General features: G+C 37.5%; 1 protein-coding gene across 1 annotated transcript; it reads left to right on the top strand.

Annotated features, from left to right (window-relative positions):
* The first annotated feature begins 10,110 nt into the window (after positions 1 to 10,110).
* On the top strand, positions 10,111 to 11,071 carry LOC132142911 (microfibril-associated glycoprotein 4-like). The gene is made up of 4 exons (XM_059553112.1): positions 10,111 to 10,170; positions 10,251 to 10,347; positions 10,430 to 10,597; positions 10,673 to 11,071. The coding sequence occupies exons 1-4, from the start codon at positions 10,129 to 10,131 to the stop codon at positions 10,924 to 10,926; spliced, it is 561 nt and encodes a 186-aa protein (XP_059409095.1). The 5' UTR covers positions 10,111 to 10,128; the 3' UTR covers positions 10,927 to 11,071.
* The last annotated feature ends 10,224 nt before the right edge of the window (positions 11,072 to 21,295 follow it).

Below are 21,295 nucleotides of genomic sequence, written 5' to 3'. Positions count from 1 at the left end.
GTATTCTGTACTGCGAAGGATCCTTACCTGTCTACTCACTGTTGGAGTCCCGAAGAATGCAGCATTGCTGGTGAAGTAAGCTTTTAAACCACTGTCTCACTACTGTGTATCGACGCAAGTATCCTTGACTGAGAAGCATCCTCACCTGTATACTCACTGCCCGAGCCCGAGGCGAGCCGCCCCATTGGTGAAGTCGCCGTCAGGGCGAAACTGCGACGTACAATCAGTACCTATCCGTAGCTGAAGAAGACCTAGAGGACACTGAAGTATATCATGCTTGTGCTCCTTGATATATTGTGTTCAATAAAGATTGTTATTCCTTTGAAATTACCTCTTCTCTGCGTTGTCCATCTGTTGCGGACCTGTGGTGTCGGCTCCCCACGGCGGTGTCTAAGTCAGGGGTGGTTGGTCATCCGAGTCCGCCCCGGTGACATATATAATTTTATTACCATTGTATATATCACTGCATTACAATCTATTATGCCCACTGGAGTCTGGTCAACAGGTCATGCACGTGTTGAAAGCGATGACGTAAACTAACCCTGAAGTATGATCTACTCCAGAGCAGATTATGTTCAGGGGATCAGTTGCTATACCTCCATTTTTTTGGAACCGAAAGCCGAGTTAATCCAATTGCTTACTCTTCAACATACAGGCTATGTCACATGGCCTGCTTTCTGGAATTCCCCTCTGGAAAGTCTCAAAATACACAAACACAAATCCAAGATGACAATTTGCAAATCCACATTCAACAAACATTCAAAACTTTGGGTGCTTTGCTTGTATAAGTGTTTTGCATTCATGACACATTTTCTGAAAGGAAGTTTAGTTTTTGGATTATGGCAAAGTGATAGTTAATCCCAGGGATTCACAAGAAGAAATTCTACTCAGGTTAAGAATTTCAGACTTAAAGGAGTGTAAATACTATAAAAAAATATATTAAAATACTATGGAAGTAAATGGTGCCCATCAACAGTTTGGACTTTTCAAAATCTCCTTTGATCCTCCGAGTGTCTAATGCTGAAATAAACACGCTGGGAAATACATAAAGCAAGCATAGCTTCCAAATGCTACACAGCTGATTAGGCAATCTGTCACAAAACAAATCCATCAGCACCACGCTGCTGTTGGAGAAACAGCAATGCAAATGCACAGGTGTCTGGAGCTTATAATTTGACAACTATTTGAATTTTTTTTACATGCATATTGAACATTTGAAATTTAGCAAAACTCAAGTTTTATAGACCTGTATTTTCAAACAGCTATTTTTTGGTTCTGAATTCTTCGACAGCAAATATCCAGCTTTTAAAAATACAGCTTCAAATTTTCAAGATGAAGAGGAAATTCAGAACATCAAAAAAATTCTAGAATTCAGTGTGCGCAGAAATGAAGATATCTCTATTTATAATTAATTATTATGATTTAAAATCAGAGGGTTTTACAAATATTTAAACAATTATGAGTATTAAAGAGAGGTTGTCAGTAAAATGTTGTAATGCCATTGGATCCTCAAGCTCTAAGTGAAACTTGATTGACGAATCGTGCACAGCCTGGAGGAGACAGATCTCTGCTTTTTGGCAATGCAAAGGTAAATAAATAACTGATATTTTTGAATAGTACAGCATTTTCTTTACTCAAACACTATGTCTGTAAAGGCTGATGTTTTTTGCATGCTTGAAGATAGGGCTGGGCGATATATCGAACGATATGATCATGCGCATCTAATCAGTAAAGCTGCTTCCGTGATCACCGCTAAAATCGCCATCACATAATTGGAGTGGCATTTAATAGACAGCAGAGGTGGGACTTTCAAGTCACAAGCAAGTCTTTAAGTCATATCCAAGTCCTCAAAGGGTTAAAGTTAATAAGATAATTAAGATGATTGTACATTAGTGGTGAACTTCTGCTGTTAACAATCAACATCACTGAAGTAAAGAGAAACACAAGAACTACAACTGAATTTAGCCACAGCCTTCAACTGAAAAAAGAAAAAAAAAACACTATGCCACCATAATTGTGGTCAGGGTTTGCTTTAGGTAGTGTCTTGACCCTTTTACTAATTCGAAGCAATTTGATTCAAAACAATTTCAATATTGTTTTCGCAACAAACATGTATGCATTGCTGAGTCGAACCTTGTAGTAACAGATGATCTTATGCTTTTTCTGCTTATAACTCATGTTGACTTGGACATCGTGAGATAGTCTTCTTTGGATTGTTGACTGACATTCAGCTTTTACCAGAGTTGGGACTTTAAAGTCACAAGCAAGTCTTCAAGTCATATCACAAGTCCTCAAAGAGTTAAAGTTAATGAGATAATTAAGTGATTAAGTGATGATTGTGCATTAATGATGAAAACCTACGTTAGATCTCTTTATGTAGCATTGCATGAGGTGCTGTAAAGCAGAGAGAAGACATTAATCAGTATGAGATAGGTGGTCAGATTACAATCAAATTAGCATTAGCTCTATTTAAGTTTGGCATAATCAACCCAGTAAAACTACACTATGGAAAAAAAATTAAGTGAATTTTAAATCTACTAAGTGCATACAAAATTTGAAAAACTATACTTTGTAGACACACACAGAGATCAAGAACCAGCATATGACTCTCAACAGTGGTGACAATCAACAAAATGTTGCATGCTGGGTAAAACCTTAGTAAAAACTCCCGTCATGCACTGCAGTATGAAAAATTGTCACCACTGTTGAGGATCGTGTGATAAGTGTGGTTGTCTAAAAACCTGAACCGATTGTCTCCTTTTGTGTCTTTCAACATTGAAGCATTGTGATTTTTTTTTTTTACTTCAGTTAAGTAATAGCTGAGTGTCAGTCTACTATCCAAAGATAAACACAATTTCATGATGTTCAGTCATCATGAGTTATAAGCAGAAAAGGCATAAGGTCATCTGTTACTGCAAGGTTCGACTCAGCAATGCATACATGTTTGATGCGAAAACAATATTGCAATTGTTTTGAATCAAATTGGTTTGAATTAGTAAAAGGGTCAAGACACTACTTAAAGCAAACCTTGACCACAATTATGGTGGCATAGTGTTTTTTTTTCCTTTTACTTTTTTTTTTCATTTGAAGGCTGTGGCTAAATTCAGTTGTAGTTCTTGTGTTTCTCTTTACTTCAGTGATGTTGATTGTTAACAGCAGATGTTCATCACTAATGCACAATCATCATTTAATTAGTCACTTAATTATCTCTTTAGCTTTAACCCTTTGAGGACTTGAATATGACTTGAAGACTTTCTTGTGACTTGAAAGTCCCACCTCTGATAGACAGAGCCGTAAATCGCTGACAAGCCACTCCATATCGCGTTCATTATCGAAGGTGATTCATCTGCGATAATGAACGCGATATGGCGTGGCTTGTCAGCGATCTACGGCTCTGTCTATTCAATGCCACTCCAATTATAAGCAGGTGATGGAGATTTTAGCGGTGATCACGGAAGCAGCTTTACTGATTAGATGCGCATGATCATATCGTTCGATATATCGCCCAGCCCTACTTGAAGACCGGAGGAGTAGGTTATTTGCCACCTAGCCAATATACTGGTGTACGTTATAAATATCCTGTGCATAAGCACTTAATTGTTTATATCATGGGATTTTGGCCAAGTGTATTATATTTTTTTAAATCTTAAACGTACTTAAGGATTAAAAGTCAAAGTATAAGTAAATGCAAAATGGAAAAGAAGCAAAAAAAAAGTGAAAGTACTTAATTAGCTGTTTTGAAAGCACTGGTCAGAAGAAACAGTCGAGCTACAGAGAAGAACAGCAGCCTGTGAGTGTTTTGTCTCGTTTTCTCATTAGACTACTGTGTGATCGTCATTGCTAGGAAAGTTTTTGGTTTAAATTGTGTGTGTCTTACCCTGGTAAATACGTGCTGAAAGGGGCACTTGGTTTTGTGGGACTGCCCAGTTTCGATCTGCTAAATAGTGAGGCGTGGCCAGCTGACTTCAATCACAGGTAATCAGGCAAATATAAAAGCGTTAAGTTTCACCGCGGCAGCGGTCGCTGCAGCCCTCGTGTAAAGACTGATGAGTGTAAAGACAATCGACTCTACCTGCGCGACTCCACCGAGCAAGGACACCGAAAGGGCACTTGAGTATTGCCCCCCCCCCTTTACTTTGTGTATAACTTGTTCTCAAATATTTCTTACACATAGTAGTCACTATGTGCTTTCAGATCTCTACTATCACTATTAACACTCGAAGAGCACGCTATATACATCACAGGAAGGCCTGTCTGACAAACCTACGGCCTGTCCCTCTGACCTCTACTACTACGCTCTCTATTCCAGTTGGTCTCTGGAACTGCCAGTCTGCAGTTAACAAAGCAGACTTCATTTCGTCTATTGCTACTCATTCCGGTCTCAACCTCATGGCACTGACTGAGACTTGGATCAAACCTGAAGACACTGCCACCCCTGCAGCCCTCTCCACTAATTTCACTTGTTCCCACCCTCCTCGTACCACTGGGAGGGGTGGAGGTATGGGTCTCCTTATATCAAAAGAATGGAAATTTGATCTTCAGCCATCACCTACAGGTACTGGTTCATTTGAATCACCAGTGTTGTGGGTAACGCGTTACAAAGTAACGCGTTAGAGTACTCTAATTACTTTTTTCCTGAAATGTGTAACTTAACGCGTTAGTTTCGTGCATAAGTAATCAGTAACTTCGTTATTTTTTTAAAAAAAGTAATCCGTTATTTTAAGGAAAGAAAAATCCCGACTGCAGCCTGCTTTTTGTCAGACAGTATAGGTCTACTGTGCCACCTGCGGATGTATGAGCGGAGCCAAAGCTCTGTGATTGTAAAGTCAATGGCTGTGATACGTCTGTGCCCTGCGCCTGACCCTGTGTGTGTGTGGTTTTTTTTTTTCGAACTCCCGGCAAGATGGCAGAGAGGACAGCGTTTGGTTTATGGACTGTGTTAAAGCGAATTTAGGCTTGTGACTGTGAGTGACACTTTAATAATAATTACTTCGGCTATTTAGCGATTTGTCATTTGCCTGTGTGGCAGTGAAGGATTTAATTCGGTTTGTTATCATTTTTGTTTGACATGCAGCTGTTAATTTCTGTTAGATCGTTGGCTGGCTGGTTGTTCATCATTTCTAAATGGATTTAAATCTGCAAGCCTGTTTAATTGTGTTTACAAGTAAGCATACTTGTACATTGATAACTGCATTATTTAAAGTTAAAGAAAAATTAGGAGTTATCTTGTGGTGCTCATAATATAGCTACAGTAGCCTAGGCTACCCGGGCTGGGTAGGTGCGAATTTTGATTAATAATATGTTCTGTGATAATAAATAAATAAATAAAACGCCATGTGGAATAGCCTATTGCTGACTGTCTTTCCTGTTATTGTTATCCTGCAGTGTTAATTTAGTCGGATGACTGACGTTATTAATTGTCGGGAGTCACGACTTCTAGGTGCATTTAAAGGGGCCGGGGGCTGTGTCTGTCATGTGTGAGCCGCTGCAAACGGCTTTTAATTTTTGGTAACGCATGAGTACTCCAACGCGTTACTTTTATGAATAGGTAACGCTGTATCATAACTGATTACTTTTAATTGATGGTAACGTTGTAACCTAACTAACTACTTTCCAAAGTAACTATACCCAACACTGTGAATCACATGCCATTACTGTAACCCACCCTGTTAAAATCCACTTTGTGGTCATTTATCGTCCCCCAGGTCAATTGGGAAACTTCTTGGAGGAGTTGGATGTGCTGCTATCAAACTTTGCTGAAGATGATACTCCTCTGGTACTGCTTGGTGACTTCAACATCCACCTAGATAAACCCCAGGCTGCTGACTTCAAAACTCTGCTCACCTCATTTGATCTCAAGCGAGTGTCTACTACAGCGACTCACAAATCAGGCAAACAACTGGACCTCATCTACACACACTGTTGCTCTGTGGACAGCTCTTCAGTTGCTCCACTTCCTCATTACTGCTAACCTAGCACTTACTCCTGAAGTGCCTCACACTCCAACGCAGGTCACCTTTCTACAGAACATATGCTCACTCTCTCCATCTCGACTATCTTCTGTGGTTTCATCCTCACTTCCTGCACTCTCTCAGTTTTCAGCTCTGGACACAAGCAGCACTACGGACACTCTTTGCTCCACTTTAACATCTTGCTTGGACAACTTTTGTCCACTGTTGTCTAGACCAGCACGCACCGCCCCATCTGCCCCCTGGCTGTCTGAGGTTCTCCGTGAACATTGCTCTAAGCTCAGGGCTGCAGAGAGGAAATGGCAGAAATCAAGAAACTCTACCGACCTCAGTGTGTATCAGTCTCTCCTCTCTTCCTTCTCTGCAAATGTCTTCACGGCTAAAACATCCTACTACCACAACAAAATTAACAGCTGTTGTGACGCTCGGACACTATTCAAGACTTGCTCTTCTCTTCTTAATCCGCCGCTACCACCTCCTCCGTCAACTCTTACAGCAGACGAGATGGACGTCTCCAAACTTCTCCTGTCCAATCATCCTACTACTTGTCCACTTGATTCAATCCCCACTCACCTCCTTCAAGCGATCTCTTCTTCAGTCATACCTTCGCTTACTCACATTATCAACTCCTCTCTTCACTCTGGAACATTTCCCTCAGCATTCAAGCAAGCTCGGGTAAGCCCACTGCTCAAGAAACCATCTCTAAATCCAGCGCTTCTTGAAAACTACAGACCAGTATCCTTTCTTCCATTCATTGCAAAGACACTTGAGCGAGCTGTGTTCAACCAGCTTTCTATGTTCCTTGTACAGAACAACCTCCTGGACAGCAACCAATCTGGCTTCAAAAGTGGCCACTCAACTGAGACTGCTCTGCTCTCGGTTACTGAAGCCCTGCGACTAGCAAGAGCAGCTTCAAAATCCTCAGTACTCATCTTACTGGACCTGTCTGCTGCTTTTGACACTGTTAATCACCAGATTCTCCTGTCCACCCTCAGAAAGATGGGCATCTCTGGAACCGCACTCCTGTGGGTTAAATCCTACTTCTCTGACAGATCCTTCAGTGTGTCTTGGAGGGGTGATGTTTAAAAGTCACACCACCTTGCTACTGGGGTTCCTCAAGGCTCAGTACTTGGACCACTTCTCTTCTCCATCTACATGACGTCATTAGGATCTGTCATTCAGAAGCATGGCTTTTCTTATCACTGCTACGCTGATGACACCCAACTCTACCTCTCATTCCAACCAGATGACCCAATGGTAGCTGCTCGCATTTCAGCCTGTCTGAGTGACTTTTCTAGCTGGATGAATGACCATCACCTTCAGCTTAACCTTACGAAGACAGAACTCCTGGTGATTCCAGCTAACCCATTGCTTCATCACACCTTCTCTATACATCTATACAGCTGGGCTCATCAACCATTACTCCTTCGAGGACAGCCAGAAACCTAGGAGTTGTGATGGATCATCAGTTAAGCTTCACAGACCACATTGCTACAACGACCTGGTCCTGCAGGTTTGCCTTATACAACATTAGGAAGATTAGACCCTTCCTGTCAGAGCAAGCAACCCAACTTCTTGTCCAAGCTCTTGTTCTCTCCAGACTGGACTATTGTAATGCTCTCCTGGCTCTTCCTGCATGTGCTGTCAAGCCTCTGCAATTGATCCAGAATGCAACAGCGAGGGTTGTCTTCAATGAGCCAAAAAAAGCTCACGTTACTCCTCTCCTCATCAGGTTACACTGGCTACCAGTAGCTGCTCGCATCAAATTCAAGGTACTGATGCTCGCCTACAAGGCGACCACTGGCACGGCACCAACTTACCTAAACTCACTGGTTAAATCTTATGTGCCCTCCAGAAGTTTGCGCTCTGCAAGTGAACGACGCCTTGTGGTGCCATCCCAAAGAAGTTCAAAATCACTCTCACGGACCTTTTCCTGGACTGTGCCCAGCTGGTGGAATGACCTCCCAATCTGAATTCATACAGCTGAGTCTTTACTCATTTTCAAGAAACATCTAAAGACTCATCTTTTTCGCCTGCACTTAACCAACTAATACTAGCACTTTTCCTTTTCTTGTCTTTTCATTTAAAAAAAAAAAAAAAACCTGGCTATGCGTTCTATACTAGACTAACTGAGACTTGTCATGGCACTTGTATACTGTTGTTGTTTTCTTGTTGACCTGACTGCTTCTATTGTTCTCATTTGTAAGTCGCTTTGGATAAAAGCATCTGCTAAATTATTAAATGTAAATGTATATGTTCATACACAGCTTGAGTTGCGAGATTGTTTTCAGTCCTAACTATTTCTTTTTTTTGTATTTTTGTGTAAGAAGAAGAAGCACTTCATCTGGTACTTGGTGTCTTTCATTCCAACTTAAGAAATCATTTCTGGAATCTGCATCTGAAATAGCATTTAGGACATGGATTCATTGAAGCTGCAGTTACAGATGTATAAATAGGCTTAATTGTTTGTTCTTAACATAAAACGTTGAATCCTGATATTTAGAATAATTTAAAACATGCTAAAAAAAAAATTGTTAAAAATGTGAAATTAAAACCGCCAGTAGGTGACAGCAAGTGAATGTTAATAAGTGAGTCACTGAGATTCAACCGATTCAACTTGTATAAAATGATTATTAAATGTGTTCATGCATCTTCAGAAAAATGGTACTCTTTGTGTGATATAGATTAAGTAAACTAGGCCTACATTAAATTATACAAATTTAAAAAGCATACAGAAGAATTAGTGCCATCTACAATTTACAAACCCTGGAATATTAAGTTGTAATAGACTAATAAATTAATGTGCATGTGCTCTGTGTATGTTTCTGTGATATAGACTACTTGATAACATCAGATTGCACATCATTACAACAACACTTACCATAGCATTGCAGACGATGCTGTAAATCGCACACCCCTGACTCGACTTGAGAAGAAAAGTTTAATCATCTGCAGTCTAACTTGCAAACGCCAGAGCACCAATTCGTCAAACCTGCTTTCCTGCAGTCTGTGTTCTTCTGACTATTTTGTAGTAAGTAACAAATATACTTACGGCAAATGTATCAAAGAAAAAGTATACATTTTAATTAGGAAATATAGTGGAGTAAAAGTAAAAGTTGCCTGAAATGTAAAAACTCATACTGTCACAATTTATTTTTACGTTGTTACATTACAACACTGCCCAGTGTGTAGGGAGCATGTATATTCAAACATGTATATTCATTCATGACCCATAGTGTGCATTCAAAATCAAAAGTTATTAGCTTTATACATCAATGCATATTTGACCCACTGGTGGCGCTAGAGGATTGGCGGTAAAGACCCCAAATTTGCTATGATTAATGTTCAGTCTCTCTATCTACATGCCAGTTTTCACAACTTTCAACCAAACAGTTGTATGAACTGCCATAGACTTCCTTTCAAGAATGGTAAGAAGAAAATATCTGAAAAGCATCAGTTTTGGCCCAAAGCACTGCAAGCATATAAAGCACAGCTTGTGAATGCAGGTTTAACTTGCATTTAATTTGCCTCCAAAATATGGGGTTTTATAATGTAAATTTATTATGTAACACAGAGAAGGAGTCGGAGAATCTGATATACAAAGAGTGTTTGTGTCAGACTGAAGAACACAAATGGTGAGTGACTGCATTATTGTAAATTTACAACACAAATATAAAAACAGATCTGCTGAGGTCGTCTGATTAGAGAATAAGGAGATGGTAGTACACTGTAAAACCCGACAAGTTAACTTAACTCAAACCATTTGAGTAAACAGATTGCCTTGATTTAAACCATGTAAGTTTTTTAACTTTGCATTTAAGTAATTAAGTGATTAACTAAGTGCTGATTGTTAATTAGTGATGAACAGCTGCTGTTAACAAACAGAATCACTGAAGAAAAGAGAAACACAAGAACTACTACAACTGACTTCAGACACAGCCTTAGATGAAATCAACTGAAATAAAATACATGAAATCTCTCAAGATCTGATTAAACAACCCAACAAACAGCATCACCAGCTCTTATTGAGAATGAACTAAGGTTTAGATGTTGATTTATTGTTTCATTTGAAGTAACCATGTTAGAGATCAGTGTTTGCTTTAGTTGGGCTCTTGACCCTTGACTTCTGTCTTAGTCTTCTGTCTGGGTTTACTGTGAGATGATCTCCGGTGGGAAAGATGAAGACAACGGAGCATGGACGGTATGAATGTGTCTCTAGATCATCAAACACCCATCCGCACATTCATTATGAATCATATATTCTATATAAACCCATCACAGGTGTTTCAGAGGAGAATGGATGGCAGTGTGAATTTCTATCAGCCGTGGAATCAGTACAAGAGAGGATTTGGGAATGTGGAGGGAGAATACTGGCTGGGTAAGATCTCACAGCTGTGTTTGTGAGGATGTTCATGTCCAGTGTTTGGTTGAACGTGTTCTTCATGTGTGTGTATGATCAGGGCTGGAGAACATGTACCAGCTGACACGTAAGAACAAGTACATGCTGAGAGTGGATCTGGAGGACTTTCATGGAAATAAAGCTTTTGCTCAGTACTCGTCCTTCTCTGTGGGTCCTGAAGCTGATGGATACAAACTACATGTTTCAGGATTCAGTGATGGAGGAGCAGGTAGGACACATTTATACTCATGAAAACCCATTTCCATTGAGTTACTGTCCTCAGTGATGCTCTTCTTCTCTCCAGGTGACTCTTTATCTGGCCATAATGGACAGAAGTTCTCCACCTTTGACAAAGACCAAGATGGCTCTGGAGATAACTGTGCCAAAAAGCATCTCGGGGGATTTTGGTACAAAGACTGCCTCGGTACAAACCCCAATGGTATATATTTATGGGGTGAAGATGACATCCTTGGTATCATTGGAAATGTTTGGAAATCATGGAAGAATTTCAAGGTTGGTATGAAATCCATCAGCATGAAGATCAAACGTGTGTCATAGAAACACTGCAGTTCTTGTCAGAAACAAACAACCAAAAAAATCAATTTAATGTTTAATTGTTTTGTGTTTTCTAACAACTGTATAATTTAGTAAATCATGTAGGAATATGACTCTCATAAACTTATGACTGTTTATGAATTGATCTTCGTTTTTGTTCTTTGCTTCTTTTAGTTTGTAACTGAAATGAATCAAAAATTCATGCATTTTCAATAAATTCCTGCACTGAGATCATTATGACAGATGTGTTTATCTCCACAACAGACACCAGAAACACTAAATGAGAAATACAGTGGAACCACAGCTGCTGATGAACCAATTATAAAATTAGCATTAAAAACTGCATTTGATATTCTGATGATAACTCCAGTTGTGTTCCATGGGATAATGCATCATACCTCACATAAATTAATATATACAATTATTAAAATTAGCTTGTTGCATGTTTCACTGACTGAGGAACTAGATCACAACATTAGTATTATAGGCCTATTTATATGCTTTTGAATTATGAATCATCGAAGCAAGACAGGAGTGTTTTGATTCTGAGTTACCCAAACATACATACAGTGACAAATCAGCTTTGTACCACAGAGATAAACTGCATCTTATCTCTGTTTTTGGAAGAGACATGTTGGATTCAAAAGAGTGAAATTTACAGCACTGATCATATTTTACACACAAAAATCATCAAATTTAATTATCGTAGGTAAAAATGTATCTTTTCCCCTCAATTTTCTGAGTGGATGCACTTCGGACACAACACTAGCACCACCTAGTCAAGAGCCTGGCAATGTTTTAAGACCATACTTTGGATAACAAATGCATGCATTTGTGTATATATAGTGGGTATAGAAAAGAAACGGCCCCCTTTAAAATAATCACATTTTGTTGCTTTGGAGCCTGAAATGAAGATGGACACAGTTTTTGTTTTATCCGGCTGTATTTACTCAGAGGGTGGCATGTCCTCTTCAGGTTGGTGGAGAGCTCCTGCCTCAAGTGGAGAAGTTCAAGTATCTTGGAGTCTTGTTCATGAGTGAGGGAAGGATGAAGCGGTAGATTGATAGGCTTGTGAACCGGCTCATTCAGTTATTTTTGAGTTGGATGTGCTATTTCAGCTGTGCGTCCTGCGTCATCAACCCGGAACTATAGTTTGATTCAGTTAGATATGTGAACCGGCTCGACCGCTTACTTCCTGAGAACTGCTTTAAAAGAAAGATTTGTTCAAGAACTGAACATCAATAACTAGAGTTTGTAGTGTTACAGACTATGAACCAAAAACCCCCGAGATACTGTTTGGCACAGTTAGTATCTGAAATGTTTGCAAGGGTTAGCAACCCTTCACAAATTCAATTGACTGGACTTCATCCGGGAAGAAAAACACCATCTGATCAACACAAAGCCACGAGTCTGCCTGTAAACCCTGCTGTCTGTCACCAGGAGGAGCCCTCCCTCTACATTCACACAGAATCATGTCTGCCTTACTGGTGTTATATCAGACACTACATACCTCATCTTTGGACTGAGTTTTAAATCAGTGGCCACTTTATACATTTAAGTGAAAACTTTAAGTCTTCATGTAGATACTGAAATTTACCTTAAATGCAGGGGAGATTTGATATACAGTAGCTTGCAAAATTTTTCACATTGTACGTTGCAACTTTAAAAAGATTTTTTTTTCACTTTAATCTGCACTCCACACCTCATAATGAACAACACAGTCTCACTCTCTACTCGTCAAATGTCTGACGCATGGTCAAGGGATCTGGCGTCACTTTTTTGACGCACTGGGTATACCTTTGGCGTTATTTTTTAACGTGCAGGTTAGTCCGATAGACTTCTATAGAACTCAGCAGCGTTTAAATTTGACGTCTTGGGTCAGCACACCGCAACGAGACTAAATAAATAAAAATAAAAAAAAGAATAGGCTACAAAAAATTATATATGACAGAGATCATTTTATCTGGCCCTCCAACTTGTTTTTGAGGTTTAAAAATCCTCGCAATCTGATATCAAAGTGTTCTCTGTGCAAAGGCTTAGCGCGTTCATCAGCGGTGAGTTTAACAACACTCAACTGCAGGAAAAACAGCATTCAGCGGTGAGTTTAACAACGCTCCAAGGCGAGTGCAAGTAAGCAGTTTAACCGTTTTCTTACAACACATTCTCGCTTATCGCTTATTCATAGTTTATCACTATGAAATCACGTTCAAGAAGTCTCATTCAGCACACATCGCGATACTTGCCATCAGTTTACATGTGCCACAGGTTCGGTGAGTAGATGTAAATTCGCTCTTTTAATGCCTGTTATAAAAAGTATTCTGTCTTCTTTATTAATCAGATTAGCGCCGTATTGTTTACCCGCTGTATTATATCAGTCATCCGAGGCTGTCTTTGAGTTTCATTGCGTTTAACTAAATGAACACAGCTGCTAACTAGTGTGATTAAACTCTGTCGGTCACGTGACGTGCCATAGACTTTCAATATATTCATTTCAGGTTCAAAGATGTAAATTTGTAGTAAAATCATGGTAACCACGACACGTACAACAGTAACAAATTACATTTGAAGTTAAAACCCAGGAACGGGCCATTTACCATGTTTTTACCACAGTAACTGTAGTTTTACTATGGTATATTAATAATCAATACAACAATACAATAATCATCAAACTAACTATGGTTGTACAACTGTAATGGTCGTTTTTTGATGTGCTTTTATATGACAGATATCACAGTAATCACATTTACTGTACCATGCTTTTGATACCTTTTTATGTAAATCCAAAAAAAGTAAATAAATAAAAGGACACATTTTTCCCCTCTTGCAGTTCATTCATATCAGTTTATATTTTAAATATTTTGCTCACAAAACATTATTAAAATTCTGTTTATAATTCTATTTTACCCCCCCCCCCCCCCCACCTTTCATATTTTTATTATTATTATTTTATTTCTTTTAGCTGAAAAGACATAAAGGAAGCAGTCAGCCCAGTGGTGTTTCTGAAGAGGTATTCCTTCAGAAATGGAGAAGACAGAAAGCTGCGGAGGCAGACATTTGCAGCAGTAAGTCTGTGATAGTTTGACCTTTTTATCAAACTGCTGTTATAAATTGCACAGCATTTGTTGTTTCTTAAACTGTTGCACTGTCCAAATACCCACACTTGCCATCTTTGCACCTGACCACTTGATTATTTATTTGACATATTTCCTGTGTTTAGCCCAAGTGCTCGAGTGAGCATGATGACCACAAGTGTGTGTCGAACTTTTCATGACCTGATGACAGTGGTTCCCAATCCTGGTCCTGGAGAGCCCAACACTGCACGGTTTTGGTGTCTCTCTTATCTGACAAACACACTTTTGAGGTCTTGGAGTCTTCACTGATGAGCTGATGAGCTGAATCAGGTGTGTTTGATCAGGGAGACATCTCAAATGTGCAGTGTTGGGGTTCTCCAGGACCAGGATTGGGAGCCACTGCCTTATGGGACACACTTAAGTGTTTTCCAGAGATTTTTTTTTTTTTTTATTATTATTATTCAACTTTGTATTTTAAAATAAATTCTAAATCTCTTTTCATTAGTCCCTATTACAGAGGACAATTTAATTTTTGGTGCTTCTAATTAAGTGAAAAAAATATTTTCAATATCTAATTATTATTATTAATATTTCACATACATTGGAAATGTTATATTATAGCTTATATTATTATTATAGGTTATATTATATAATATAGCTTGTTATTAATGACTTGCTTTTATTAATGGATGCATTTAACATTTAATTATACAGCATCTTTTTTATAGGCTGTATAATTACACACACACACATACACACAGTAATGTATAAGTTGCATGTAATGTAATAATATTTATTTTCTTTCTGTCTTACAGGATTGTTTGCAGATAATGCTGTTCTTCTTTTTCAGAGGTTTTTGGTGAGCCAACCCTCACAAATCTTCCTAAAAAACTAAAAGAGCTATTACTGAGTCTCAGTGAATCTTGCCATGATCAGCTCTTCCCAGGTACATCTGTTTAGAATATTTTTGAATCAACATTTACTCATCAAATGCTCTGGTCTGAATCTTACTTTAAATTAACTTAATTATATGTTTAATGAGCAATATTAATTGCACACAGAGTAAGTAGAAATTATCTTGTTTCACAGAAGAGAAGGAAGACAAAGGAAATAATTTGATCAGGATGAGGAATGAAGAGCTCATCTTGTGCTCAAACAAACAGAAGTCCTCTGGTGTGTGTGTGTGTTGAAGCAATGCTGTGTTATGTGTTACAGGACTTTATAATGATCTCTCACCGGACTGGTCATGTCAGCCTTGATTATTCTTTCTAATATGTTTTTTTTTTTGATACAGCTATTACAATTATAGCATGTTGGCAAAGTGTGACAGGAACATTTTTAAATTTGAAGTTAAATTTTAAACACACCACCTGTTTGTCTTAAATAAAAGAATACAAGTTTTATAAAAGGGGTTTACATTAATTGTTTCATAAATGTTTTGTTATAATTTGTGGATTGATAGTTGATTGGTTTGAAGCCAGGCCTTACACTGCACAGACTAAAACACATTTGTGAGAGAAGTCAGGAACTTTGGAGAAAGATTCTAGAGGAAAAAGACACATTTACTGCAACAATAAATGAATTATAGAGGCAAACATTTCTGTCACATGCTAAGGGCTGTCTCATGAGCAAGTCCTTTGCCTCTAACTTTTTCTTAATTCTTGCAGAATTAAATTTTTATTGCAGTATTTTAATTTGTACAGATGATCTCATCAGCCAAATGAGGGGTTTTGACCAAGTGATGCTCTTGAAAGGAGTGAAAGAAGAGGATGTGGTAAATTGTCTTCAGAGAAAAAGCTTCTCAAAAGGTCTCAAAACAGCTTGAATAATGGTAAGTGTACAATACTACAAGGATCATAGTTGCTCACCCTGCTAAAATCACACAGAACATAAGCTGAGCTCTCTGTCCATTAAACAACTTCATCTGAATTGTTTGTTTCACTTTGACGAGGTCTGGGAACTGTCTGAAAATGGGATGTTAGGACTGAGAGATCCTCTGGCTGAGAACAAGCTACACCACATCAGTGCTGGATATCAGCCACAAACTGTTTCCAGACACGAGAGAAGAAGATCACGATGGAGAGATGAAACCAGTTTAGATGTGATGATAAGGAATCATTATTTTCTGGAACAGTATCACATGTCTTATATGTATCACATGATCTGTATCACAGTTGACTGGATGGGACTGTGTGACTTTTAAGGACATTTCATCACTCCTCTGTGTGAACTGATTAATTTATGATATTAATGAATTTTTGATCCATTGTTATTTTCCTTAAATCGTGTTTGTCTTGATGCTACTTTATCATCTTCATAGTCTATGCTTCAATAAAATTAATATGGTGAATATTGTGTGTTGAAAATTCTTGGTAAATTCATAATTTTACCAGGTAGGCTCATATGTGTTTATTCTACACTTGAAAAACTACAAATTATTAATTACCAGGATTATTTTTTACTTAAGACATAAACATTTTTTTATCAGATTAATGAAATCTGGAACAACAATACACCAGAAAGTTATTATTGTATATATTTAATCACAAATATGGCTTTTTTAAATATATTTATATATAAAGGGAGTTACTAGATGAATTATTTTGAAAAGCCATTTGCTTTATTGTTACAAACACTTGAGGGATAACTGAGAATGTATCAGGAATGATCAACGTGGATCTTGTACTGTATTCAAACCAAGAGCACATTACAGATGTCCAGCACCTGAGGAGGAAGATAAGGGGGTGAGGAGGACATTTTTACACTGATTGTTGCTAATTAGTTTATATATAAAGTATTCTTATATATATATAGTATTCTTAGTACTCCATGAATTCTTCCTTGTGTAATAGTGAAGTATCACATTGTCCTTGATTACTGCTTAACAGTGGGGAATAGATAAAGGCAAGTTGTTGCAGGTTTATCCATTCTATTTATTACTGTTAACTTAAAAAATAAAAGAAATAATCTATTATTTTTATTATTAAATAATTTCTTTATAATTTTTCCATGTTTCATCAGATGGCCTCACCATGTCCTGTCAAAAGCTTTACTAGCCATGATGTTAAGATTAGAAAAGTGTGGACTGTGAAAACTGTCAGATATAAATGTGACTCAGCTCAGTTTGTTGTCCATGATGAGGAGAATACATAAATGTAGGTTTTACTGCCCTTCTACCCCCAGGGGCACAGTAGCACCCCCCGGAAGAGCCCAAAACTGTACATTTCAAATAGCTGTAAATCAGAGTTCAGTTAACGAATCAAAGAGAAAACCGGAAGGATTATTACTTATGCTATGCTGATAAAATAATGTCGGGCACAGTTTTCAGAAATGTGTCATAAAGGCATTTTAAATATTGCTCACTCTAAAATACCAAATTTCACTCTGTCTTTCAATTATATCATAGAGGTTTACACAATGAACATATTTAGAAATCCAGTTTTCCATTAAATATCTTATTTATTTCATTTCGTCAATAAAACGATTTAAACTACATTACCCACAAGCCTCCATCGTTCTATCTATGGAAATTGAAAACTAGGCGCTGTTTTTTTGTAGTTTTTTGAAGTTATGCTTAGGGTTAGGGTTAGGATCTCACTAAAGAGGTAATTTTTCTCAACATAGCAGCCCTTACTTGTTGACTTAATCTATTACTAATGTGATAATAGCAGCAAAACATACTTTTGTAACATGATGCGCTGTTTAATATGGGTTAAAAGATAGTCCAACCACAGACTGTCCTGCGGTGACAAGGGATATTGACAGCCAATGATATCAAAGCTGAGCAGCGGCGTCACGCTTCCTTATCCATTTATGACCGATGTCTTTCAGCTGAAGGGATAGATTGGTTAACAATCAATAACATTTGCTACCTATTAGATTGTGTTTTATTAACGTCTACACCTTCCTCCAACAATAATGCAAATGCTCTAATTATTGTTGTTCAGCTTGACAAAAATTGGGCAATATTGATGAGCACATGGCCGCAGTTCTATCTAACCGATTCCTCTCATTAAATATAAGATTTTTTTTTCAAAGACAAGTGCATTTTCTAATCAAATGATGAGCTTCTAACATTTACATTGTATATTATGTTGTGTTTTAAAGTTATAAAAATTATTAACTTTTGTGTTTCTGTGATTTGCCATTCTCTACCATTTGAACTCTAGCAATAAAAACAGAAAGAAAAGACTAATTCAAAGACAAAGTGCCCATATAACTGCACTGCATCCTCTGTCAATAAGCTTGTTTTTGCCACTATGAAGAATAAAAATACTTTGCAAATACTTTTATTTAAAAAACAAAAAAAAAACAAAAAAAAAAACAGATAGTCATTCAGAGAACACTGGACAATTTAATTGACCAAAAAGTGATACAACACACGGTTTCAAACTCAGAAAATAAAAACCATGAAGACATGCATGTCAAGTGTGCAATATCATCTATAAAACTCCATCAGCACAGCATCAAATAAACACTGATTGTCCGAACAATGGAAGAAAGAAAACGTGTTCAGGAAAACAAACACCTGCTACATAAAAATGCAGAAACAAAACGGACAATAACATCATTCACTTTATGACTGGAACTAGGGGATGGCTGTGCATGAATACGTCCTTTACGAAAACTCCTGATGAGAACTGATATTTTTTTTTTTTTATGATAAAAGCACCAGAAGCAAAGTTTACTTTATGAAGCTTGAAAAAGAGAACACAATGCTTTATCAATATGAAAATAGTATTTTCAACTATTGTTTTGATCACTGGTTCTGTATACAGTATATGGGTTGCTGGAAGTAATGTAATCATTATAAGCTTAGAATTAAAACAAAGTTGCATCTTCTGCAAAAATCAAACCACTGCAAAGTCTAAACACTGATCAAGGGACCATTTCTGTGTGTGCGGGGGATAAAGAGTTAAAGAGGTGAGTCCTTGTGCATGATGGAGAAGAACAGCATTATCTGCAAACAATCCTGAAAGACAGAAAGGAAATATTTAATTACATGCAACTTTTTTTTAGACCATCAAAGCAGCCTCTGTAAAGATGCTGTATAATTAAATGTTAAATGCATCTATTATTAAAAGCTAGTCAATAATAGCAAGCTATATTCATATGAATTATTTTAAAAAATATTACATGCTTAAAGGACGGTTATCAGTAGTGTAATTGATTTGGTCACAGAAACCTTTCCAATGTATGTGAAATATTAATAATAATAATAATAATAAAGATATTGAGAATAATTTGGTAGTAAAACAAAGTGTTGCACGTTTTCTTGGTGCACAGAAAAGTATATTTATTTTGTACATCATTTGCAACTGCTTGTATTCACTTAATTAGAAGCACCAAAAATTAAATTGTCCTCTGTAATAGGGACTAATGAAGAGAGATTAAGAATTTACTTTAAAATGCAAAGTTGAATAAATAAAAAAAAAAAAACTAAAACTCTAAACACTTAAGTTGTTGTTGTTGTTTATTGATCCAACAATCAGCTATCTCATATACATATGAGTGCTGTTCTTCCTGTGGTCAAAATCACTATTACATATAGCTCATCCAACTGATTCATGGGATTCAGCTCATCAGCTCATCAGTGAAGACTCCAAGACCTCAAAAGTGTGTTTGTCAGATAAGAGAGACACCAAAACCGTGCAGTGTTGGGCTCTCCAGGACCAGGATTGGGAACCACTGTCATCAGGTCATGAAAAGTTCGACACACACTTGTGGTCATCATGCTCACTCGAACACTTGGGCTAAACACAGGAAATATGTCAAATAAATAATCAAGTGGACAGGTGCAAAGATGGCAAGTGTGGGTATTTGGACAGTGCAACAGTTTAAGAAACAACAAATGCTGTGCAATTTATAACAGCAGTTTGATAAAAAGGTCAAACTATCACAGACTTACTGCTGCAAATGTCTGCCTCCGCAGCTTTCTGTCTTCTCCATTTCTGAAGGAATACCTCTTCAGAAACACCACTGGGCTGACTGCTTCCTTTATGTCTTTTCAGCTAAAAAAAATAAAATAATAATAATAAAAATATGAAAGGTGGGGGGGGGGGGCTAAAATAGAATTATAAACAGAATTTTAATAATGTTTTGTGAGCAAAATATTTAAAATATAAACTGATATGAATGAACTGCAAGAGGGGAAAAATGTGTCCTTTTATTTATTTACTTTTTTTGGATTTACATAAAAAGGTATCAAAAGCATGGTACTGTAAATGTGATTACTGTGATATCTGTCATATAAAAGCACATCAAAAAACGACCATTACAGTTGTACAACCATAGTTAGTTTGATGATTATTGTATTGTTGTATTGATTATTAATATACCATAGTAAAACTACAGTTACTGTGGTAAAAACATGGTAAATGGCCCGTTCCTGGGTTTTAACTTCAAATGTAATTTGTTACTGTTGTACGTGTCGTGGTTACCATGATTTTACTACAAATTTACATCTTTGAACCTGAAATGAATATATTGAAAGTCTATGGCACGTCACGTGACCGACAGAGTTTAATCACACTAGTTAGCAGGTGTGTTCATTTAGTTAAACGCAATGAAACTCAAAGACAGCCTCGGATGACTGATATAATACAGCGGGTAAACAATACGGCGCTAATCTGATTAATAAAGAAGACAGAATACTTTTTATAACAGGCATTAAAAGAGCGAATTTACATCTACTCACCTAACCTGTGGAACATGTAAACTGATGGCAAGTATCGCGATGTGTGCTGAATGAGACTTCTTGAACGTGATTTCATAGTGATAAACTATGAATAAGCGATAAGCGAGAATGGGTTGTAAGAAAACGGTTAAACTGCTTACTTGCACGCGCCTTGGAGCGTTGTTAAACTCACCGCTGAATGCTGTTTTTCCTGCAGTTGAGTGTTGTTAAACTCACCGCTGATGAACGCGCTAAGCCTTTGCACAGAGAACACTTTGATGTCAGATTGCGAGGATTTTTAAACCTCAAAAACAAGTTGGAGGGCCAGATAAAATGATCTCTGTCATATATAATTTTTTGTAGCCTATTCTTTTTTTTATTTTAATTTATTTAGTCTCGTTGCGGTGTGCTGACCCAAGACGTCAAATTTAAACGCTGCTGAGTTCTATAGAAGTCTATCGGACTAACCTGCACGTTAAAAAATAACGCCAAAGGTATACCCAGTGCGTCAAAAAAGTGACGCCAGATCCCTTGACCATGCGTCAGACATTTGACGAGTAGAGAGTGAGACTGTGTTGTAATGAAACCTCATAATGCACTCCACACCTCATAACAAATTTATTGA

Source organism: Carassius carassius, chromosome 6 (genome assembly GCF_963082965.1).
Source record: "Carassius carassius chromosome 6, fCarCar2.1, whole genome shotgun sequence".
Lineage (NCBI taxonomy): Eukaryota > Metazoa > Chordata > Actinopteri > Cypriniformes > Cyprinidae > Carassius > Carassius carassius.
This window is presented reverse-complemented; position numbering and strand designations above follow the sequence as displayed.